Below are 25653 nucleotides of genomic sequence, written 5' to 3' on the forward strand. Positions count from 1 at the left end.
CGAAATTTCTTTTAGGTGTGACGAACGGGTTCCTGCAATCATTAACAATTTACATTGTTTTATAATAATATAACAACTTATGCATCTCTCTCCAATGGTTGCTCCATCATGACTATTCATGGTACAAGCCTTCGCCATGCTTCACTATCCTATACGGTTCTCATTACTTCTGCTATTGACATATTTGTTGGAGAATCACTATCACAAAGAAATATTCAAGTGAATCCCCTCAGAAACTGAAACAGAAGGAATATCGTCAAGGAATCAAAGGATAAGTTTGACATGCACTGGTTTGCACCTTGACAATTAACAAGAGACCAGTTTTATACAAGCTAAAGGGAGACAGAACATGGCAACTTCCAGTGACCATTAAAAGTTCAATCGAATTGATCTTGATTAATTTTTTATATTACAATGATTTTAAGTTAGTTTGTTTAGTCCAGGCGTTCCTGTAAAAAAACTATAATACCTCACCTTCTACTGTAAGGATTTTAATGATTTTTTCGGTTTTGGTATTAAAACATTGAGAGAATCCCATAAATCAAGAATCACGCCATTTTAGGCTCAAAAAACATCAGTTTTATGTGAGAAAAATTGTTGCTTTTAGTACAGGTGCACCTGAAAGTTTTTGCTATTAAATTTTTCTTACAACCTGTTTATTATTAATGTTCTATTAATTAAAAAAAAATTTGACATGCACCTTGACAATTAACAAGAGACCAGTTTTATACAAGCTAAAGAGAGACAGAACATGGCAAATTCCAGTGACCATCAAAAGTTCGATCGAACTGATCTTGATTAATTTTTTATATTACAATGACTTCAAGTTAGTTTGTTTAGTCCCGGCGTTCCTGTAATAAAAACTATAATATCTCACCTTATATTGTATGGATTTTAATGTCATTTTAAGATCAAAAATCATAATTTTCATTAAAAAAAAAGAATTTTTTTCAGTACAGGTACTCCTGTAAGATTTTTCTTATTAAACTCGTAAATTTTCCATTAAAAATTATTTGTAGAGATTTAAAAAAAAAGTATTAATTTTAAATATTAGTAGTCCAAAAGTACAAAAAAAAGTTTGACATGCACTAGTTGGCACCTCGATTCATCAGTCAATTAACAACAGTCCGTAAATACCCTGATGCTGATGATGGTTCTATTTCGTACGAAACGTCTGTAAAACTTGAGAAAATTTGCTTGTAAAACAGTAATAAATATAATTTTTACTTAAAAAATGACATAACATTACTTGTCAAATAACATGGTTAAAAATATTAAATGGTTTATTACATATGTCACAATTTAACAAAAAAATTTATAAATGTTTTAATGGCAGGCAAATGTATTTAGGTCTGTCTTAGGCTTAACATTATCCCCCTCATAATAATAATAATTCCCATGGTGATACCCAAAGAACGTGAATTATCGATCACACTAACCCTGCACATAAAAATGCATATACCTGCAATCACTTCCTAATCTTGAAGTTGTCAACCTTGTGTTATTGACAATTGCCTCCAACATACTCCCTTGAAAAGATGACCGAGAGACTCCTTCCATCCGTTAACACTTTAGTAAAATATGATAACCCGATTTTGGTGACCAAATATGAAAGACCCTCGACATCTACAGATGTAAGCTTGAAGAAACTGATAAACATAATATAGGAACATTGAGTATTTTAGGGCGATGGCGAACCATCTAGAAAAAGCGTTTTAACAGCAGACCAAAAGCACGAGACTGAAGAGATACTGAACACGATATTGCCGCCAAAAGAATGGGAGGAAGACGGTCAGTTATGGAGACAACAAGTTTCCACCACTCCGGCTACACGATTGGATGTGGTCAATTTACAAGAACAGTTGGATATGAGGTTGCAACAAAGACAGGCTAGAGAAACGGGTATTTGTCCAGTGCGAAGAGAATTATATACTCAATGCTTTGACGAAGTAATAAGACAAGTGACCATCAATTGTGCGGAACGAGGACTATTGCTTCTGAGGGTGCGGGACGAAATGCGAATGACCATTGAGGCGTACCAAGCATTATATTGCAGCAGTATTGCGTTCGGTATGAGAAAAGCTTTGCAAGCTGAGCAAGGTAATGCTTATGCTAAAATATCGCCAGAATTTGTAGTGTTTTGTGGTTATTGTTGCAGGGAAGTCCGATTTGTACCAAGAAGTCGATCTACTGAAAAATGAAAAGTTAGACCTGGAGCATCAAATAACGGAATTAAAGCAGCGGGCGGAGCAAGCTGATAGACGAGCCGCCGAGACACGACTGGCCGAAGAAAGGAAGCATACTGAGGAAATTGCTTTTTTGAAAAAGACCAACCAACAACTTAAGGTAGAGTAACTTTAGGTCTTGAAGTTTTCAAATGCTTTCGTAGTTATTGGAACATAGTAGTGCTGATTATTTCTAGTCCACAGGTGTATAGCAACCTAAATGCCTAGGTATCTTTCTGATCTTCTCATGGATCTTTCTTTGCTCTCAAACCGCGCCCATGTCCTATTTTTATGCATTAGTGACTGATGAATATACAAATTACTGATAAAGCTATAATATTTTTGAAAATACATAAGTTTGTATTCTTCCTCTTGAAGTGCCATCTCTTCTTGGAAGGAAAATTACCATTAATCCTCACTTTTGTTGTTGCAGCTCTAAACAACTTAACAGAACTTCTCTTGTCTTCGTCTTCTTTTTTCCTGCATAATATGTTGCAACAATACATACTTCTCTCCCTTCATCACGTGGTCCAGACATTGCAGCTTCCTTATCTTAATTGTTTTCGATATTTCTTTGCCTTTTCTCATTCCCCCCAGTACCTTCTTATTTGTTATCATGTCCACCCCACTTAGTTTTAAGATCTTTTGTCTATGACCCTACACTTTTCATAAAGTTAGAGAATTTCGGTGTGCCCGAGGCCCTTCTCAACCTCATTCAAAACTACTTAACGAATCGCTCTCGGTATGTCGCCATAAATGGAGCAAAGTCTTTTTGCACTATCGTAACTTCAGGAGTACCGCAGGGTTTACATTTGGGACCGATATTATTTTTAATCTTTTTAAATGACATTCGAAAATGTTTTTCAATTTGTGAAAATCTTGCATATGCAGATGATCTAAAAATCTTCATAACAATTAAGCAGGTATCGGATTTTCTTGTCCTGCAATCTGAGCTTTCTATTTATTAATCCGGAAAAATATCATTTGATAGTCTTTAGTAGAAAACCAGTTCAAACACAAAACAAATGTGATGTCTATCTTGGGGGCACTACCTTAACATATGTGGAGTGTATTAAGGACTTGGGTGTGGTATTGGATTCTAAATGGCTTTTCAATAGTCATATAGAAAACATTGTTCTAAAAGCTCTAAAAAATCAAGGTTTTATATCTCGAATTACAAAGGGTTTCAGTAAACAAACACTATTAATATTGTTATACAATGCAATTGTTAAACCAACCCTAGAATATGCGACAGTAGTTTAGAATCCGATGTATTACGAAAATATTGACCAAATTGAAAAAGTGCAACGCAAGTTTGTAAATATACTAAATTTCCGCTTCAATTTGAAGTTTTATGGTCTTAAGTCCTTAAAGAGTCGTTGACATAATTCGGATTAAGTTTTAATTTACAAGATCATTAACAACTAATGGACTCCTCGTACTGTCTATACCTCGTACTGAAAATTTAAATATTAAAGTTAATCCTTGTATTTTTCGTAATAAATCAACCTTTAGCATCTTGAGGTATTCCTCAATCCATTTATTTAACTCTCCTTTGATTTCGATGATGACATATTTTTCACCAGTCTGGCGTCATTTAAACGCCACATAAGGGATTCTACCTAATTTTGCAAGGAAATATATTATATTGTCCTAAGTTAGTTGTGTTTATTTCTTAGTATATTTGTTAAGTTTAGTGAAAGTGTAACAATTTCCAAAGCGCTTACTTGTATTTTTAAATTTATTAAGATATTTTGGGCTTTATTGTTATTGGACTGCTTAGTCGATCTGTAGGAGAGCCTTGTAATTGTGACTGTCGAGGATTCTATGTCTATGTATAGGAACAGCGAAAAACGTGGCATCACAGTATTCTGATAAGTTGCATTTCTTTTCATTCTGTTAAATATGACTCTGGTCAAGAATTAGACAAGATTCTTGATTTTCAATTCCTCAATGTGCTCATTACCTTCAATGGCCGTTCCTAAGTATTTGTATTTACTAACTCTCTCCACTAGTTCTCCGTTGTTCCTAATTTTGGTCTTTTTGATATTTAAGGTAAATCCGCTCTCCTTGCTGCTCAGCGCTACTTTGTCAACCAAGTTCATACGTGTATATGCAAATATAATGTCGTCTTCATATTTCATTAATTTTTACTTCCGTTGTCATCTCCTTGAGTGCGTTCTGAATGATTTCTTTCGAATAAAAACTAAATAATAGCACACATCTTGAACACTTGTGAGAGTTCACTCATCTCCTTTGATATTAATTGTTTGATTCTAGTATTAATTATTTACTCTTCTAATATCTTTGATGTCCATATTTTCACTCTTAAGCAATCGAATAAAGACGAATATGTTATGGTCGAATAGTTCTACTCACTCTATTAATTTTCTATTACCTATTACCCATTTGTTTTTTTTTTAATAGCTTTTCCCTCTGGGGGATTGGTTGTAAAACAATTGGTTTCATAAATTCCAATATATACTTTCATTTTAATCTCATAAGACCTGTGCTTTCATAATGTATGTTTCTTGAGCTTACGCTTAATTTAACAATCGGCATATTGGTCCAAATCTCGTTGAAATAATCAATTAACGCCTGGTCGTGGTACGATTTTGATGCACATTATCTTCCCACAAGGCTTTAAAAAATCCTCAATGATTTTCTCAATAGGGTTTAAATCCGGTGATCGTGCCGGCCATTGGAGGACTTGTATATTGTTCTCCCAAAACCACTCCTGAACAAGGCGAAATGTTTACGTCCGATGTATATAAACCGATCCCTAGTTCCCGCTATGAAGTGCAATATCATTAACCCTTCTGTGCTTTATTGTTAGTATTATGTTCTTTGGTTGGAACCTCGTATTAACTGGACGCCTAACGCAGCTCATTCTATCGGAATTGAAAATTTTCTAACCAGTTTTGTTGCTGAATAATGGCTTTTTGAAATACACATAGATCACGATATACTTACCATGCTTCGCCGCTCAATATCCAACATCAAACCGGACCAGTAGATTTAACCAAAGATAGATTCAATGACAAACAACTCTCACATTTTGTATCATTTTTCCCGTTCGCTGAGGTGTGAATTAAAACACTCGATGCATAAGAAAATTTATTTTACTTGTATAACACCTTTACTTAAGACTACTGCAAATACTTATTTATTTAAATGTCGCGTCAATGTTAAACTAGCCACCTGGCGGCGAGGGCTTGACCCATGATTCCGGAACATTCGCTGACTTTCCACCCATCTCCAGAGATGTCGCGCTCGTCACCGCGATTATTGTATTGAGTGACGTATTAAGCTTCTAGAATTTACCCTATTCTTTACAGATGCGTCCTAGCATGTTAATCTTGTGCAATCCTTTCATATTTATTAAGGGATTTTTACCTATCTAGTTTGGAGATCTGCCTCTGGGGCCTTCTATAGATGTGGTTTATTCTAGTTAGCAGCTTTCTATTTGAGCGAACTTCTTGTAATACGGATACATTGGTTTTGGTGTCCTGTCCACGATACTCGTCTATTTCAAAAGCCTCTATTTAAAATGCATTATTAATTTACAGGCACAACTTGAAGGCATCATAGCTCCGAAGAAGTAATAGGGATCAAGCAAAGAAACCAACTGAAGATCTTTATATTAGGTACATATATTTAGTCTTTTCCGAAGCTCATTTTACATTGTGTTTTATACATACATATAAAGTATATAAAATATTAACAAAAAAAAAATATGCTCTTACTGAAATATAGTTTTTGTTAATTAATTGGAAAGTGTACAATTTCTAAGATAAAATACTATAATAGTTATTACATTGCCTAAAAGTATTCTTGCCTTAATAAGTAATATATAATAAATGCATCAAATTTAACATAAACACTGTTTTGCTATAAAATTTGAAAATAGGTCAAATGTAACTTGGCACTAGGGATTTTTAATGTCAAATAAAATATGCACTGAACAACAAAAATATTTGTTAAGATACAACCGAAAAAAAATGCTATTCAATGGTTGGTAAAAGGTAATTTCCACTGAGCGGGAGGGTAGTTTTGGCAAAGGGTGAATAATCTTAGGAAAGTTGTTTTTCAGCCAAATATTGTCACCAAGTAGTTGTTCTAAACGTTTTAATTAATAGTTCATTAAATATGTTGGTAAGTAAATTGTACTTTTTCTTTATTTATTAAGAAGGAACTATCCCTACAAAGGACTAAAATCCACGAAACTTGCTTTTTGTAGGTTTGACTCTTCAAAAGAAATATTTTTGTTCCAGTGCATTAACAAAAATATATTAAAACAAAACTTCTAAAGAAAAAAACAGTCCCGAATTATAATCTAATGCACAATTTAAGCTTATCAATTAACTATAATATAATAATGATCTCTAATACTTTAAAAATACTAATCAAGCGAGTAAAAAGTGAAAAAAACAATACGTTTATACACAACGAATAAATTAAAAATATATCAAAGAATACGAATAATATTCTGCACAATACCACATTTAGCCTTAAGTAAATAAAAGCCCTATAACGAAGTCCCTTAAAGTAAAAATTATACCGGGAGAATTACCGGTCGGAAACGTACACAAAAAAGAATCAATGGTGGGAAAAATTTGAACAATTGACAACTTTTCCTGGCATTTATCCTTTTTTTGGTACATTCAGGATAATTTAGCGATGACCAAATAATTACTTGTACTTATCACTAGAAACGGAGTTTGTCGATTAACATTAATTGTGTGATGTGGTCGAAATGAAGTTGTAATGATACCGGTTATCACAGAGCTTCCCACAAAATAAATAAACTATTTTTGTGTAAGGGTTGCCAGTAAAAGAAATTAAATTGCTCAATTAAAACCAATAAACAGAAGAACTAACATAAAAACTATAAATACACTACCTTGCACAAGTATAAGGATTTCATCGAAAAAGTGTACGAGGGTGAATCAAATATGAACCGGACTTTTCTGTTTAGCGCGCCATAGGTGAAGCGAGTGGCGCGACGTCCTGATATATGCTAGATAGGGATGTCAAGAGGAGGGGAGTCAGTCGGTTTGGCGCACCGGAGTAGATGAGCTGTTAGTAGCATCATGTCTGAACAAGAGGTACACACGTCTGTTGCGCAACGCGTTATTATAAAATTTTTGTCGCGTGAGGGCGTAAAACCTTCCGAAATTTTGCGTCGACTAACTGCACAGTTCGGTAATGAAACCTTATCAAGGACTCAAGTCTACGACTGGCACAAAAAATTTTCCGATGGCCGAGAGGTAGTGGAAAACGAGAGCCATGCACGCCGACCCAGGACAAGCATCAATGAGGCGAACATTCGTGCGATCCGTGAGCTGATTGAAGGTGACCGCCGCCTTACATTGTGGGAAATTGCTGCACACGTCGAAATATCATACGGAAGTGCTCAATCAATCATTTCAGAAAATTTGGGTTACCGCAAAGTGTGTGCAAGATGGGTTCCTCGCCTTTTGACGGAAGATCAGAAAGCAAACCGTCTTGCCGTGTGTGAAAGGCTTTTGGCACGATTTGAACACCCGCCTTACAGTCCCGATTTGTCACCATGTGACTACCACATGTTTGGGCCACTAAAAGAAGAATTGGGAGGTTATCACTTTGACGACGACGAAGGTGTGGAAACGTTTGTGCGCAATTGGTTACTGACACGACCAGCTTCATTCTTTGATGAAGGAATTAAAAAACTTCCGATCCGGTGGGAAAAATGCGTAAATAAGAGAGGAGATTATGTAGAAAAATAACATGTGTTCAAACTTTTATTTACTGTACCAATAAAATTACTAAAACCAAAGTCCGGTTCATATTTGATTCACCCTCGTATTTTTTGAGTTTGTGATAATTTTTTTATGAATTTAACACACGCGCGTGTCTGCAATAGCAGACAATATTTTGCCTTATAAAAATAGTCGTGTCTGCAATTGCAGACGCGATTTGTTAGGTTGTATATGTACTTTTGAGTTTTATGTCCCTATACATAGCATTTATTTTCTAAGAATTGTCCCACAAGTGAAATATTTTCAAATAAATTTACTTGTTTAAGCCTGTCTGTTTAGATATTTCGGGCTGCATATGCAGACGTTTTCTGCTGGCCGGTCCCATTAGGTTTTTACAAGTGTCCCTGCAAACATCGTTTTTTTGCGGCTGTGAGAAACTGTTTGAATTTTGTTGTTGTATCATCTATATTTATTGGTAAGTAATGATTTATTTACTGTTGCTTATTAGTAAATTACAGTTTTTACATAAATAATTTAGAAAAATCACAGATTATCGTTTTAAGCCGCAAAATACCTGCAACTTAAAATATTTTTATTTATTTTAGAGTTTTATGGACTCCCAGGAAACTAAGAGATTGCTGCAATTTTACGACGAGGTTAAGTCAGATGAGGGTGATCAGGCAGATGTAAAACTTCTGGAACTTCTACCAGTGAGGAAGGAGACCCTTTTGCTGGTTCTGATGATCGCGATCCTGAATTTTTGCAAAACAGAAAATGAGCCCAGCTCAGATAGTGACTCAATTTATTCTGAGCCACAAGTTCTTCGAAATGCGAATGCCACACAGGACAATAGTGATGAAGAATGGATCGATGTTGTAAGTGACATACCAAATTATAATTTTGATACAACTTGAAGTGCGGGAATAAAGCTTACATTTGATCATGTACCTGAACCAATTGAAGTTTTTTACTGTTTGTGGACTGAGGAAGTTATGGATTTGCTTGTGACACGCACTAATTTGTATGGAAAACAATTGGAAAAAACTAATAGACCTCACGCCAAAAACAGTCGATTTACTTCATTTTCGGAAACAAATATAAGGAAGAGTTAAAGTGCTTTATAGGCATATGCTTGTTGCAAGCGCAAATAAAGTTTCCAGTTTTACGAAAATTATTTTCGTATGACCCTTTGTACTATCACCCAATTTTTTTAAGCGCGATGTCTGAAAGACGTTTTGAACAACTTCTTCGTAGTCTTAATTGTAATGGTATAAATGATAGACTAAATAAAATGACCGAACTCTTATAAACTCTTGTAAAAAATTATCAAAATGCCTATGCACCGGACGAGGCCTTGTCTTTAGATGAGTCTTTGCTTTTACATAGAGGAAGACTTAGCTTTCGACAATATATAAAGGGTAAAAAAGCCAAGTATGGCATAAAATTTAAGGGCAAACAGGAGGCAGAATCAGCCACACCTAAATTGCATTCATTAGTACTTATGCTTATGAAACCCTGTCATCATCTTGTTATGGATAACTTCTACAATAGCGTTTCCCTGTTCAATAAATTTCTTCTGCGTAAGACACATACAACGGGAACACTTAGGTCAAACAGAAAAGGAAATCCAAAGGACATAACCACAAAAAAAATTAAAAAAGGAGAGCATGTTTGGCTAAGAAAGGGGAAGATTTACGTCTCAAAGCGGAAAGATAAGCGTGAGGTCCTTTGCATAACGACAAAATTTCACCCTACACTATTAGAAGTACAAAACAGTTTTCGGAAAATTCAGAACAAACCAAAAAAAATAGCAGAGTATAATAAGTAATAAGAAAATCTCATCCATTTTTCACAAAGAGACCGACGTATACAACAGACGAAAAACAATGAAAAACACAAAGTCACGGTCTCACAACATTTACTTAAAGCTACACGTGTTTCGCTCTATTCATTTTTTTTTTTTTTCTTTCAATACTAATTATTATTGTTTTAGGGCTGATGATGCTCTGAATAGAGCGAAACACGTGCAGCTTTAAGTAAATGTTGTGAGACCGTGACTTTGTGTTTTTCATTGTTTTTCGTCTGTTGTATAATAAGTATATGTCTGGTGTCGATAGAGCTGACCAGTTGACATCATATTATAGTTGTCCAAGAAAATATGTGCATTTCATTTGCTGGATATAACAGTTGTAAACAGCTTTTTAATTTTCCGGGAAATTACCAAGGAAAACAGAAATAAAATCACATTGCTAGAATTTCGTGAGAATATTATAAAAAGCCTTTTAGGTGTATCTCACATTAAAAATGGAGGAGCACCTGTAAAAAAGGGAGCTTTAAACTGCGCATCAGGTTCAAGAAAATTGGATGTAGCGCCTCAAGAAAGAGCCGTGCAGATATCCGAAAACTATTCTAGAAAAAGTTACTTCTTGAGGTGTAGAGAATGTTCTAAATCCGGAAAAAGAGGTCAAACATCATGGCGCTGTCGTGCTTGTCTGGGTTTTCCCCCTCTTTGTCAAGGAAAATGCTTTGAAAACTACCACGCCTAAAGTGTTTTATTTTTTGATAAAAGTTTTGTAAATTTTGATTTTAGGGTTTTAATTTTTGTTGAACCGTTTTGATTTTTTTTATTTTGGTGTTTTCGTTTTTGTTTTTTAGTGTTATACTGCTTTATTTTTATAAATATGTAACTAACAGGTAGGTATTAAAGTTTAAAAATAAATCTTTCCAAAGCAATTGGTCTGCAAATGCAGTCATGTCCCTTTTATAACAAAATTAATATCAAGGGACATTAATTTTGGGATTTAGGGACATGCGTTTTTTTTGCAAAAAAACAACAAAAACACTTTTTTAGATATTTAAAGATGAATTAAGGGTTCCAACGAGCCGCAGGAAATAAATAATAGTTAAAAAAAACTAAAAGAACACGCTTTTATTGCTAATCGAACTAAAAAGCAGAAAAAAATTTTTAATTAAAAAGAGTTTTTATTACAGTAGTAGAAGGCCGGACAATCAATCATAATTAATTACCTCAAATAAAAAAATCATAATAAAATTTAAGTTATTAATAGAATAATTCAAATCGGAGTAAAAAGCAATGAATGCAAAATTTTGCTGGCCCTCCGTGCAACTATATACACACCCGTTTAAATGTTATTGACCGCATATTGTTTTTGAAACTTGTGTGTCAGTGCAAATAAAAAAGAATTTATTAATCCTGGCAATCCTAATAAAGATAATGGGAAATTGTAATCAAATTATTGCTATGTCATCGGTCCTTGATACGTGTGAAAAGTGACTTTTGGAAACCAGTGAAAATTATGCTCAAAAGTTCCGTTACATACATACATACATAGATACAACCCCAGCTAATAAAAGCGTGTTAAAAATAGCATCGATTGGCTAGACTAGAAGACAATGAATATCGAAGGAATAATGCTGAAGGAACACATTGAATGTCACAATATTCTGCTCTTAATTTGATAAATCTAAATTTCCTAAAAATCTCAGATCCTCTTTACCAAAATTATTGTCTTTTAAAGTGGTTTTCCTCAAAAACTGCAAAAGCGATCTGAATGAAACCAGTTGCAACGAACTTCGAATTAAATTCCCTAGAAATGGTACTTAGGGTCCAAAAGTCTCGGACCAATATCTACTTTTCCAGTTATCCATGACGTCGCATGCCTTTTTAGCAAAACCACTGTCATTTAAAGTGGATTTTCTCAAAAACTAATGAAGCTATATTAATGGAACTAACTGCAATTTAGAATTAAATTCTCTAAAAATAATGTCTTCGGTCCAAAAGTGTCAGACCAATATTTTTCTAGTTATCCAGGCTTTAATTAGATGTGCGTCACTTGCCTGTTTACAGAAGTCACTGTCATTTAAGGTCGATTTTCTTAAAAACTACTGAAGTGACTGAGTTTGAAGAGATCTTCTTGTCAATTCTTGGTTCTGTAGGATTTTATAATGAAGCAGTGGATCTCATGAAAAGCTTTGTCACTGATTAGAAATAGAGGGACTTATATTTTACGAAAAGTGGAAAATAAACAAAATTAAAAAATCACTGTTTAAGAAAAATATTTTTTGAGACTGACATGTTTATCTCAGCATTGATTTTCAAAGGATCAACCGATAAGTTATCGTAAGAATACTTCAGATCTATTTGTTCGGTGAATTAAAAAGTTCGAATGTTTGAGCCCGATTTTGTTCTCTTATTGGATTCGATGTGATAACAGATTTTTGTCAACTGTGATTTTAATTAACGAAATAACAGAAAATTGGGAATTTTTTAATAAGTAAATAAACCCTTTCAACAGTGTGTTACGAAAATAACTAAACACTCCTTAAAAATCCCTGGCGAGATAAATATTTTTATCACCTCCAAGATGAAGCTTGATATATTGATCTCAGTAGTGATTTTAAAGGCTCGGTTGCTCGAAAGTGATAAGAATTTAAAGTGATTTAGCTAAGAAAAAGTCAAGCTCATCATTAAAAATTAATAAAGTTTTAAAAATCACTGGTGAGACAAATATTTTACCACCTTCAAGCTGGTAATTGATGTGTGCATCTCAGTAGTGATTTTTTAAGAACAACAACTCAAACCTGATAAAAAAACACATTTGATCAGGCATTTAAAAGATTCGGCCACCCGAAACTATCGGCTTGAACGGTAAGATTTTGACCTTAACTGTGTTTAAAGTACTGTGAAATAACAACTGTAATAAATATGTATCGTAACGGTGATTTCAGTGACAAATTGCATAAATTAAATGAATTCAACGTCCGACACACAAACACTTCAAAAATTGGTCGAAAGGCTTTTAAGAATTTGAGCTGCAATCATTAAAACACGAGGTGGATGATACATTGATGAAAATTGACATATGATATTTTCAATTATATCGCACAAAATTTGCATATAATTTTAGCCAAAATAGTTGTTCTTCTAGTAATACAAGACTTAATCATAAAATGCTGTCGAATGCGTTTTAAAACTCGATTTTTTTGGACGAGATCCCTATACTCCTACACGGTAGTGTTTGTCCTTTTATAAAATTCTGCATCGATTTCAATAAACTATAAATAAATAAATTTTTTGTTGTCGATTTAAATGGAGCCAAAGTTAATTTTTTCCCCTTTTGGACTTCCTCCTGCGTTTTTTCTTATTGGGGGTTCCCCCATCGTTAACCGATATAATCGGTTTGTCCTCGGCGGTGGGAGTTGGCGGTTCGGTCGTTTCCGTGTCGTAGTCTTCGGCTTGTCCCTGATTGGCCGAATCGTCATCCTCCTTTGAACTATCCCGCTTCTCGTCCGGTTTCGTTAATTCTAGCGATAAGATTTTTTCTTCCAACGTCTCGACCTAAATAATTCATTTTTATCATATCGGAATTGTGTCGAAATATCGCAGTTTTTATTATAGGACGATAAATATTTTCTGTGCCTAATCTAAAGCCGCAATAGTCCGGGCGTCTATGGTACTTTGTAGACATAATTCAATCAAAGAAGAATTAACAGAATAAAACCTGGATTACCAGAAAACACGATAGAAGTTTCGGGAATTATCTATAGTAAAAGTTGCGTGCATATATCCGAGATGTAACAAATGCAAAAAGAACTGCACTTAAAGGACGAAATCTGACTGTCAATAATTTCCTGCTGATAGCCACAGAGAAAACTTCACTGTATTTTCTAAAATGGCAAAAGGAATTATGTGTGTAAAGTACGAGGTAAAGTTATTAAATCGTTAAGAATTTGACCCTATTTAAAAAGTAACACAGTCAAATGCTTGTGATACCGTAGCAACATGATCACTTAATATAATGAAAACTGGACAGATGGAATTTTTGCACTGGAAGTCTTATTTTCAGAATTGGTGTAACAAGTACATTTTTTTAAACGCCCGAACTATTTTGCTTAAGTCAAAGAAAATAGATTTTCCTTGAAAGCAAATGTATACAAGTCTAGTACAACTTGATTGTTTTTGAGAGGTTATTTACAACGAGGAAAGGATTACGAGTCATCCAAGAAGTCAAGTATGCTCTACATTCCATACTCGTAGACAGCCTTAAGGACTTTTATTATAAGTCTATACAAGTTGTGTTCAGAGTGGCACATCGTTGGAAAATATGCACAGATTTCAATAGGAAACTTTCTCTTATTACTTTAACTAAATCGATGTTTATATTTGGCCACTGTATATTGGAAAAACTGGAAATTTTGTTATCGATATTAATGATATTCTTAAAGTTCATAGTTTATTTAATATGGGTTCAAATCCCATCGGTGATAGTATCTTTATTTGGATTTCGTGAAACAGTCAATTTAATTAAGAAAAAGGATGTTATGTGTATAAAATTCTAATAATTCAACTAATAAGAAAACTAATTTTATATATACTACTGGGATCCAATGATATGTTACTATTAGTTGTACTAGACTGTCTTAATATTCAATAGCTAAAGCATATTTATTTATTTAAATATTTCTAAAAATATATAAACAAAGTGAAAAAATATTTAATAAAATGTCCATTTTAACTTATGTAATAGTTGATAAGGTATACACAGCTTCTAACGTCTTTTTAATAATCCACAAGCAAAGCAACACATGCACAAAAGCTTCCGATTCGCGTACAACTCAGCTTACTAAGCAGATCAACAAACAATTTATTCAAAGTGCATGTGTAATAATAAATTTCCCCTTTAAAAACCGATCAGAAATACTGAAATTTTAATTAGGAAAAAGTGACGATATTTAATTGCCTTTTTAGGACAGACAGACATACAAACAAACTCAAGATAAAGACAAACATAGGTAAGAACACTTTAAACATAATGGCACGTAAAAAATGTCTGCTATATACTTTAGAAGTAAAAATAATTTCTTATTCAGACATTATCGGTTGTAGCGTTCTGAGTCGGTAGAAACATTTGTAGAAAATTGTTTTCTAAGTATTCTGATGCCAATTCTATTGATTCGAATGAAACAGATTTTGAGATAATTGATTTTTGTCGATGCATTTCCTTCAATCTCTGACTGCCAATAAATAATTATCAAGCTACAACAAATAGATTCTGAGCGATTTAATTTTATGTCAAGGCATTTCCTTAGATATGTGACTGCTACTGATTAATAAAATCATTTCTTATTCAGACATTATTGGTTGTAGCGTTCTGAGTCAGTAACAACATTTGTAGAAAACTGTTTTTTGAGTCTTCTGATGCCGGCTTTATTGATTCACATGAAACAAATTATGAGATAATTGATTTTTGTTGATGGATTTCCTTCAATCTCTGACTGCCAATAAATGATTATCAATTTTATTGCTAGTTCAGAAACTATTGATGATACAGTTTTGATTTAGTAGTAAAATTTGTAGAGAATTATTTTCTGAATAATCTGATACTTATCTCATTGATCTGCAACAAATAGATTCTGAGATATTTAATTTTATGTCAAGGCACTTCCTTGGATATGTGACTGCTACTGATTAATAAAATCATTTCTTATTCAGAAATTATCGGTTGTAACATTCTGAGTCAGTAACAACGTTTGTAGAGAACTGTTTTCTGAGTATTCTGATGCCACCTTTATTGATTCACATGAAACAAATGCTGAGATAATTGATTTTTGTTGATGCATTTCCTTCAATCTCTGACTGCCAATAAATAATTATCAATTTTGTAGCTGGCTCAGAGACTATTGATGGTACAGTTCTGATTTAGTTAAAAAATTTGTAGAGAATTATTTTCGGAATAATCTGATATTTGTCTCATTGATCTGCAACAAATAGATTTTGAGATATTTAATTTTATGTCAAGGCATTTCCTTAGTATGTGACTGCTATTGATGAATAAAATCATTTATTATTCAGACATTATTGGTTGTAACGTTCTGAGTCAGTAACAACATTTGTAGAAAACTGTTTTCTGAGTATTCTGATGCCAGCTTTATTGATTCACATGAAACAAATGCTGAGATAATTGATTTTTGTTGATGCATTTCCTTCAATCTCAAGGCATTCCCTCGTGTATGTGACTGTCATTGATTAATAAAATCATTCGTGATTTAGAAACTATTGGTATGTACTTTAGAAACTATTATTCTGAGTCAAAAACAACATTTGTAGAGAACTGTTTTCTGAGTATTCTGATACAAGTTTTATTGATCTACATGAAACAGATTCTGAGATATTTAATATTTTGTCAATTTAATCATTCCCTTGGATATGTGACTGTCATTGATTATATAGCAGAAATGCGCATAGCGTCAATTCCATTTGATGTAATTAAAACCGAGAAGTGATCAAAACCTGTAGGCACTAAACGCATATTAAAGTGACCGACCAAATATTTAAAAAAATATAATAAAAATAATACTGTTTGTTTTTGACTTGTAATGGTGCTTTTTTGTGTTACAAATCTTTTCATTTTACACCTAATTGTAGTATTTTCTCGAGCATATCTTTGCAGTGCCTTAGCTTAATTGTGCTTAGCTATATATACATAATTATGCATAGCAAACTTACTTACAGTGCCAAAACAAGTTATAATGCAACAAAACTAAAAAATAAGTGTATTGTGTGTGTATGCACAAAAAAATCTGCTTAGGAAGCTGCCAATACTACAAGTACAATTAAAATACCATATCAACTACTATAATAGCTACCCCCATATATAAATGCCCCGCACTAACCAGTCAACGCTAAGAAGAAAGAGAGTGTGTGAGAGAGAGAGCAAAGTCATGCAACCGCACTTGACGACCCTGCGCTATTGTTGTTGTACCTCTCGCTCTATCAGGGTCTCCACGACGACGAGCGTGCGTACTTTCCGCTCGCCCGTTAACTCGTCCACGTACTCTTCCTGTTTCGTTTTCTCTGTCTTGCCGAGTACCTTCTCGCTCTCTCGCACCGTACGTGCCGCAACTGGTTTTTCACGTAGGGTCAGTCGCGGAAAATCGGCAGAGGACGGACGTAGGGTTGCGGTCTCTTCGTCGTCGTCGGGCATCGGCAGTAGTAGTGGGGGCGACTGCATGCTGTTAGTTTTAAGGTCGACTTGGACGCCCGGTAACTGCGTCCAGAATGGGTTAGTTACGATCGAACATGCCGTAAAATGGTTTGAGTTAAAGTTTTAACGCGTTTGGGTTACAAATTGAGGTGACTAGAAGTACTCAGAGACCGTAATCGCGGTCTAAACATCTTAGAGTTACTAGAATCTTACAAATTATTATTATTAGGTAATGTGCTATTGTGGTTAAACGCAAGATGGTGGGATTTATTGAGAAAATTTAAGGAATACATATGAAGCTCTTTCGTGTCTCTTAGCATTTCTGAGGTAGCTATAGAGATAAAATTTATAGTGCTATAAGACGATTTTCTGTGTTTTAGCCCTCTCTGTATAACTTTTACACTTGTACATGCAAAAATCAGCATCAATTTTTCTCTTTTTTTTTAAATGCAATGACATATAGAGTCTATTTTTAAACCCACGGATTTGTCAATAATGTGAAAGTAACATGATGGTTACGACGCCATCTAGTAGTATTTGTTTATTTTTATTTTTCAATTGTCATTGCAAAATTGATAGCAAGTTTGCGAATGAAACCGTGCCTCTAATTTTCCGAGGATAAGAACTAATAACTGCAAATTTTCAAGCGATTCGGTCTTATAGTTATAAGTGAACATAAATAATGGTAAATAATTTGACAGCACATTCCTTTAAAAAAAAAAAGAAATTAATTTAATTTTGCCTAGTCCAAAAGTCAAAGACAATCGGGATATAGGGTGATAAACTTAATGCAATTTTTTTGAATTTTGGCCATAAATTTAGCAATTATTTTTTATACGGCAAATCTTCAAATTATTCTTTTTCGAAATTATGTCATAACATTGTAATTGCACTAACAATATTTTGATTTTTTTTTTAATTCCGTGAATTTCTAGACTTATTTCGATTCGATTTACCCTTTTCGAGATATCTATATTTAAAGTTTTTAAAGTATTCAAATTTAAAATCAAAATTATGAATATTTGCCAGTTAATGTTCGACATCTATTGTACAAAACCTATTGTCCAAATTTTAATAAAGGTGCAGAATAAATGCTAAATTTATGGCCAAAATTCAAAAAAAGTATTAATGTATTTGACGAAAAAGCTATTAAAACAAAACATGTAACTAAATATTATAAATAATTTGCTTAATAATATATTTCAAAGCAGTATTCTTCATACAAAAATAATAAGATTCTAAACTAAAATTTGTATTTCTTCAAAATCATGTTTCATGGACTATCATCCTTTTTCTCCCTGACTCTTCATATTTAAGGACTATTCGGCACATAACATATATAAAGGACTATTATCTCTCTTGGTTGTGCTCTGCTTTTTTTTTAATTCATTTAATTTCACTTACTCTTCATGGCAATTTATGCAGCTTCTAGTTGTGATTCTGGAGACATTAATAATTGAGTTTGTACCTTGCCCTCCCAAATTGGATTAAATCAAATATTTATTAATACATACAAACATTTAAGAATCTCCTGTTAAATTATTTACCATTATTTATAAGACAATCTGTACAATTTAGATAGATTAATTTGCTATAAATAGATAGATAGATGATGACTTGCATTAATATTTACCCTAAAATTGACGATAATAAAGACACTGATTTGGAATCTGACGAAGAACCATTTTTAGGAATTAAGTTGGGACTAAACTGTAATAGATAGTTTTGGCTCGATTGGTGGAACTGAAGAAAATATTAAGGATACTAATGAAATTGAGGATGTGAATATTTAAGGCCAAGAGGAATTATGAGAGGGGAATGTAGAGGAAGCAAGAAGGAAGAAAACCAATTTGGCGAGTGTCAGAACTCGTTGAAAGGATGCCATTCATAGGAATTACATTTCTATTAAGATACGACATATTTCCTTCAATTCCAAGTTACTGGTCAACATAATACGATCTATCTAGACACAATAGATTATAGAAATTATTGTGGATAACAAGTAATGTGTATAAATAAATCGTCAATACTAGAGTAACTGGCCCTAACAGCAAGAATTCGCCAAAACTGTTCAATAGTCTCGTCGGTGTTTCACCCCGTAGGATTGTTCACATAAAACGATAAAAAATCGATGGTGGGTGTAGTCATAATCATGATCAGTGGCATTAATATTGACAGGAATTAATTAAATCATTTGCCGTTCCTTGTGATGTATTCAAAAAAGAAACGTGTCCAACCTAGTGTCCCTTTAAGTGCTTTCATTTTTACCTTAAAACGCAGAGAGTCGTCTTATAATAGAAGGTTCCAATTTTATTTGCTATACATTTCAAAAGATTAAGACTGTATGATTAAAATGTATATTTAGACACTTTTTACATGTAAAACAAATTTTATAGCAAATAACAGGAGTGATTCTTATTTGAATTTGTGAAAAATGTACCCTATTTTCTACTAAATTCATGATAAACTGAATATTAATTCACTATCCCGCGAATTATTATAAGAAGTTAATGAATTAATTATTTCTTGTCAACGGATTTAAAAGTATTTAGAAGTAGGTTAAAAGCGGTATTTGCTTGCATTTAAAAATTGAAACTGAAAAAATTGGAACTAAAAACTCAACCCAACCCAATTCTTCAATCAAGCGTTAATATTCCTTGCTTTATAAATGAGCCAATGTAAAACGGTACATTAATAAATATTAAAAATGAATTTAGTGTCAAGTTCTTTCCCACCACTTCCTTCCGGCAATAGTTGTACTGAGAAAAAAGCCCTGTCGCAAGAAGAAAAAAAGAAAAACAAACATCAACAATGTAACGATCAAACACATGTGGTAGCCGTAACCTGTTGTTAAAACATTTAATATTAAAAAAAAAAACAAACAAAATGAAAGTTAGTAACGACATGCCGTGTTACGTCAATATCTAAATATCTTTGGCAACCTGAAAACGAGTCATCATAAAAGCATGGGGGTTAACTTCAAATAAATGCACGTCAATACTATAAGTTAGTTAGATGGGGGCTAACTTTTTCTGATTTAGTTCGTTTTTTGTGCCGTACGTACCTCAGCGCTGCCGTCGGTTGTAGGAATCGGAATTTCTCCGGCTGCGACCATATCGGTCATCGATTTGATAACCATCTGGGCTTGGATGGCGTCTTGTTCTAATGACTGCAATAAGACAAATCTGTCAATGTTAAACTTAAGTAGGGAATGTTAAAGGGTGGTACTTGTCGAGAACGTGTTTCTACTCATTGGTCTCTTTAAGGCAACCAGGAAGAAACAAGTACACAAAAGGATCAAGGAAGAAGACAAGTACCATCCACTAACACGTCTGTACTCTACAAATTTTGAGATTAGTTCTTTTCTGGCAAAAAAGTACCCAACTGTCCCTTATACACACCCGATGTTTAAGCGCCATCTGTCATTTATTTCGTTTGCGGTTTTTAAATTTGTTAAATAACTTAAAATCAATAGATCAAAATATCGAACAAAGAATTTGCCTTAAATTTTGCACTGCAAGACCGTGATTTAAAACAATTTGCGTATAGTGAAAATCGGGACGCGTTAGTAAAATCGATTCGATGGTTTTATAATTAGTTGAAATTTTGGATGGAATTTTATATTCCTCTCTATTGTATTGTAGAATATTGAAAGGCTAGAATAATTAGTAAACAACAACTTTGTTCGAGTTCAACGTGTGCACAGGGCCAAGGGGGGTGTTTTGTTTATAAACATATTCATCGATTCTGTATTGTCAAGTTTACACGCATTTTCAAAAGAGCACATTTTCAGCTATAAATCAACACATATTGAATTTATGTTAATTCAACGTATTGATGTTGGATTAAAAGTAAAACATAGAAATAGATATATGTTATTTTAAGCGCAAAAATAACACCTTTAAAGCAACAATCAACATTCTTATTCCTAAAATGATGATGCCACCTTGACAAACAGTTTTATGTTTACATTCGGTATTTGTGAAGTTCTGAGTTTTTTCTTTAGTTTTTGATTGAAAAAGGTTGAGTCATTTCAGTGTTTTTATAAACTGTTACCTTTGAATATACTAAGGAAACATCAAAGGAAAATAGAACGAAGTCGACAATTCGGATCTCATTGGTCAATTAGTGCGTGGACCAGAATAATGGTGCTTTTTGGGCAAAATAAAATGACGATATCGTTTTATTAAAAAAAAACACACATCCACGTTTATGAGATCCATGTGATAAAAGCAAACCAACAATTGAGAAATGAGGGGTTTCGTGGTCGCAATTGGTTTGTAACGGATAAATTTCTATGCAATTTCGAATGGAAAAGAATCGACGCATGCATAATCAGTAATTTAATCACAATCTTTTTAAGTTCTTGGGTATAAGTCTTGACAACAAATTGAAGTTTAAAAGTCATATATCAGATTATTGTGCAATAAGTTGGCGTCTAATTGTTATGCTCTTAAAATCATAACAAGAGAAGTAGAGTTTGGTATGGCCAGGAATGCCTATTTTGCACTGATTGAGTCACATCTGAGGTATGGTTTGTGCTTTTGGGGTGCGAGTACCGATCAATTATTTATGAGTGTTTTTATCTTGCAAAAGAGGGCTATCAGATATATTTACAAAGTAGGTATAAGAGATTCATGTAGAGAACTTTTTATTACTCACAAAATCCTTGCGTTGCCTTCTTTATTTATACTGGAAACGGTGTGCCTAATTCACAAAAATTACAGAGATCTCAATGTTGCAGAAGGGCCTCAAACTCATTAATAAAAAGGTCATTTATATTTGATGGTAAAAAAATGTTTAATCATCTTCCAGCGGATATTAAGGAAGTGCAAAGTAATAGAGTCTTTAGGAAAAGGGTTAAAAAATTGTTGGTTGCAAGAGGCTACTATGAAGCAAATGACTTCTTTTTAGATGGATTTTAACATATGACATTATATATTTTCTGACGAATATTTGTCTGTGCCCTGTCAGAAATGTGTATGTAGTACTTAAGTTTTGCTGTAAGAGATTTTCTTTTTTGAGCATTATTTTAGTTGCTATTTTATACTTGTGTTTTTTTTTTGTTGTTTGTACCTATGTATGGTAATGCCATTGTTCCCATACAGCTTTGTCGACAAGATTATCTCTTATGACAATAAAGCATATTTTAATTTGATTTGATTTGATCCAGGAGAGTTTTTAACAAAAATGCTACTCACAACTCGGAATTTTACTCACTTTTAATCTGGCCGCTCTCCATGCCGCTTTTTTTTCGGCCCTGAGGGCCCTCGCTTCGGCTGGCGACAGACCGGATTCGTCTTCGTCAGTGAGGAGGCCCTCCTCGCGCATCTTATCGCGTAACCTTCGTTCCGCCTTCGCGGTCCTCACTATACCTATAGTGCTTGACGGACGGCTAAAATCCCACGGAAAAATTCAAAGTAGAGTCAGAAATTCAGTTACAGAAAAACCACCACAAGTTTTGTAAAAAAAAGTCTCGAAGTTTATCTCAATCTAAAGCTATTTAGATTGAGTTATACATGCCCCTCGAGGCATCATCAGATTTAAATAAAAATAATAAACCCGGCAAAGCAACGTTCCATTGGCAAATGTTTTAACACACTCCGCCAATTGGCCCACGTTAATTGCTGCATATTAAATATACAATTAAGAGCATAGACCTACGAATTAAATAAAATATCGTTGAAACAATGTTTTTTTCTTTTAAAATCAATATGAAAAAAAAATCTCAGAATCTGCTGTTTATAGATTTCAAATTCATGTTTTTCATCGTTACGTATCAATAATAGGTTAATAAAAGGCAACTTATTAATATTCTCTCTTTCCAGTGAAAACTCCGTAAAGTGCTAATATATTTATCAGACAATTATTCGTCATTCCCTCTCCATATTATAAAAATTTCGTTCACGTGGCTTTTATAAGTTATAAGAGAGGTAAAAAAGCCATTTCTTGATCTAAATTGCTGGTAAAGACCTCACTAAGAAATATTGATAAGCGTGTGTTTTGTCTCTAAATTTAACTATTGAATTTGAAACAATTCTGTTCTAACGCTAAAGAAAGAAGAGCCATTAGTAGCATCTTTTAAAGAAGGGAAACAAATTCTTTTGGAGAGATACTAGAAAAAAAGTTTTTAAAATCAAGGGAAAAATATGTCCCAGAACATGGATAGTTGTGAAGAAATTTGGCAAATTTAGGCCAGATACCTCTAGTTCTTTTTATACAACTGCTCGTTTCTTTAACAGACGAAAATTTGGCAACCAGTACTTTATATTTTATTAAAGGAAATTGGATTTCTTTTAGAGTTTTCCGAGAAAATGGATACTTTTCGAAAAAATTAAAAAGGTATATAATAACATCAATATAATTAGGTATGTCAATGTAATAAGATGCGAGAAATTATTGCATAGTTTCCACTTTTGAATGCTTTTAAAAGGCTCCAGAATTACTAGAAATATTACGGTTAGATTGCTGATTTACTAACTATTACTAACAAGTTATGCTGAAGTATTTTTACAAAATCAGTAATTTGTCTTAGACGGATTCGATACTTTAACATTTGTACATTGAACTTTATAGTTCTATTGCGACGACATAAAATGCACTGATACTTTTCCAAAAACTATTTTAGGCCATGGTGGGTAGGTACGTCCTTTTTATTATATTTCGTTTCACACGTACCGTGTGTGGACTGTATAATTTTTATAACAAAATATTAAACAAATAAAACATATAAAATTGTAGATATCCCCAGTTTCCTACATAACATCAATATAATTCCTCGTTTCTCTTTTGCATGAAAATGTGGCTAGGTATATTTTTTATTAGAGGAAATTCGATTTTATTAAAAAAAATCCCTCTACAATTTTCCTCTGGAAATGGATAGTTTTGGAGATATTTAGTAAATTCAAGCCAAGGCAGTTTTTTGCGTAATTTTGATGCAACTGCTCGTTTCTTTAATAAATGAAAATGTGGCTTTTGAAGGAAATTGGTTTTCCTTTATCCGAAGTGTTCTTGGAATTTTTTCCCAGAAAATTCTGGATGCTTTTAGAGAAAAATTAGAAGGATATTACACGAGGTATCCCTAGTATCCCACATAACATCAATATAATTCCTCGTTTCTCTATTGTAGGACAATGTGGCAACGTATATTTTATAAAATTTTAGAGGCAATTGAATTTTCTTAAAAGATATCTCTCTATAATTTACCCTAGAAATGGTTAGTTTTCGAGAAATTTAGAAAATTTAGGCCAGATACCCCAATTTTAAGAATTATTCTGTAAAGTGAGGTTTTTAAGGGAATCAGCAAAATCGATTGAATTTTTAATGGAATGGGGATTTTCAATTTAAAGGGTTTCTCTACAAAATGCTATAGAGCAAGGAAAATAGGTTATAGAGTGGCGAGTCAATAAAGGATACCACAAGCGAATGGGGATAAATTCTTTGCGTATTTTTATTAGGCCATATAAAAAGGGATTCTTGGAGTAAAGTAACCAAGCATTAGAATACCAAGTAACTAAGTGAAAATATCTTGTCGAACTTGCATTGTCTTATTTATTTAATGTAACACGACGTTTCGGTTGGTAAGTATCTCCAACCGTTATCTTACCGAGATACTTACCAACCGAAACGTCGTGTTACATTAAATAAATAAGACAATGCAAGTTCGACAAGATATTTTCACTGTACCATTGTCTACCACCTTCAAAAACAGAAGTAACTAAGTATTACAGGAATTTAACTGTACTGATTTAAGTATAATCAATTTACCATAGAGTGTCTTAAATTTGCTGTCATCAAACAATACAAATTATTATACTTACTACTTACAATAGAGTAAAAAGATGAAGTTACTAAAGCTTGAAATTTACCGAGTTTCGAGTCTTATAATGTTCCTTAATTTATCTTGCATGAAATAAGGTTCCAGTAATAAAGATGGACTACTTTCGTCTGACTGGCATTATGAAATTGAGAAAGGTGCTAAATGTCTTAAAGTGGCTGTTTTTTAAGAATGTCATTTTAGAAGCTGTTGCTCAGATACTTCTTTTTATTATATGCGTTAATTTAAATGGATTTTAGTATTTAATGATTTTTCTTTAAGTCTGATGATCCTTCTAGGGGGCGAAATACGTGTAACCTATACTCGAGACTCTCGACCAAGCATAACTAAAAAGTTGTTTACCTTGTGGGTTGAGATTCTAGTGATTCGTTATCCGAATGACTTAAAGCCTGCAATGAGCTAATTTCTGCTGTGGACAAACTCGAGATTTTTCGATCTTCCTCGGCCTTTAACTTCTCGATTTCGTCGGGACTTAAATAGCTAAACACTTTTTCTAAAATTAAATAAGACAATAGAGAGCATTGAAAAATTGAAGAATTCGTAGCCCTAACCTTTTTTAGCAGGTCTCTGGCTCTCTTCCATTGCTGCTTCAAAGAACTTCTTTCTGTCGCTGACTGATTGTTTAACCGTTTGGTGAGTGGGGCTCTGGGGCGGCTACAAATTAAAAAACGCGTAAAAAATCAACAAAGTTTCGAACAATAAAACATCAAATTATCCATTAGAATCTTTTGAAAACGTTAAAGGGGCTTTTCCTTAAAGATTAATTTAAGTTAAATCTTCTTCCATTGAGAGCCACTTTGGATCATTAGATATCTAAGTGCTGCCCTTATTTTTTTTTTAACCTA

General features: G+C 33.3%; 2 protein-coding genes across 9 annotated transcripts in view; one reads left to right on the forward strand and one right to left on the reverse strand.

The window, feature by feature from the left end:
- The first annotated feature begins 94 nt into the window (after positions 1–94).
- Positions 95–5995, forward strand: LOC126745231 (axonemal dynein light intermediate polypeptide 1). Its single transcript, XM_050452984.1, has 4 exons — positions 95–1634; positions 1686–2100; positions 2159–2346; positions 5795–5995. Exons 1-4 carry the CDS (start codon positions 1539–1541, stop codon positions 5828–5830), a joined length of 735 nt encoding a protein of 244 aa, XP_050308941.1. The 5' UTR covers positions 95–1538; the 3' UTR covers positions 5831–5995.
- LOC126745229 (protein lap4-like) overlaps positions 5859–25653 on the reverse strand; it is a 133858-nt gene continuing 114063 nt past the window's right edge. For 4 of the 8 annotated variants that reach the window (XM_050452978.1, XM_050452977.1, XM_050452980.1 and 1 more), the window contains 6 exons: positions 25360–25462; positions 25151–25301; positions 22192–22366; positions 20036–20140; positions 16750–17034; positions 5859–13325 (listed from right to left, as the gene is read on the reverse strand). In XM_050452978.1, coding sequence (XP_050308935.1) covers positions 13089–13325; positions 16750–17034; positions 20036–20140; positions 22192–22366; positions 25151–25301; positions 25360–25462 — 1056 coding nt within the window. In that variant the 3' untranslated portion in view covers positions 5859–13088. Of the gene's footprint in view, positions 13326–16660; positions 19914–20035; positions 20141–22191; positions 22367–25150; positions 25302–25359; positions 25463–25653 lie in introns of those variants that run through there. The other 4 variants (XR_007663467.1, XM_050452979.1, XM_050452981.1 and 1 more) reach the window with 4 other exon arrangements.

Source organism: Anthonomus grandis, chromosome 15 (genome assembly GCF_022605725.1).
Source record: "Anthonomus grandis grandis chromosome 15, icAntGran1.3, whole genome shotgun sequence".
NCBI classification, from domain to species: domain Eukaryota; kingdom Metazoa; phylum Arthropoda; class Insecta; order Coleoptera; family Curculionidae; genus Anthonomus; species Anthonomus grandis.

What these genes read in the sequence shown, in the direction of transcription:
- LOC126745231 (XM_050452984.1), top strand. Translation starts at nt 1,539, where the DNA reads ATGACCGAGAGACTCCTTCCATCCGTTAACACTTTAGTAAAATATGAT. An exon ending in AGCTTTGCAAGCTGAGCAAG is followed by an intron (nt 2,101 to 2,158) that starts GTAATGCTTATG and finishes TTATTGTTGCAG; the next exon opens with GGAAGTCCGATTTGTACCAA. An exon ending in AGACCAACCAACAACTTAAG is followed by an intron (nt 2,347 to 5,794) that starts GTAGAGTAACTT and finishes ATTAATTTACAG; the next exon opens with GCACAACTTGAAGGCATCAT.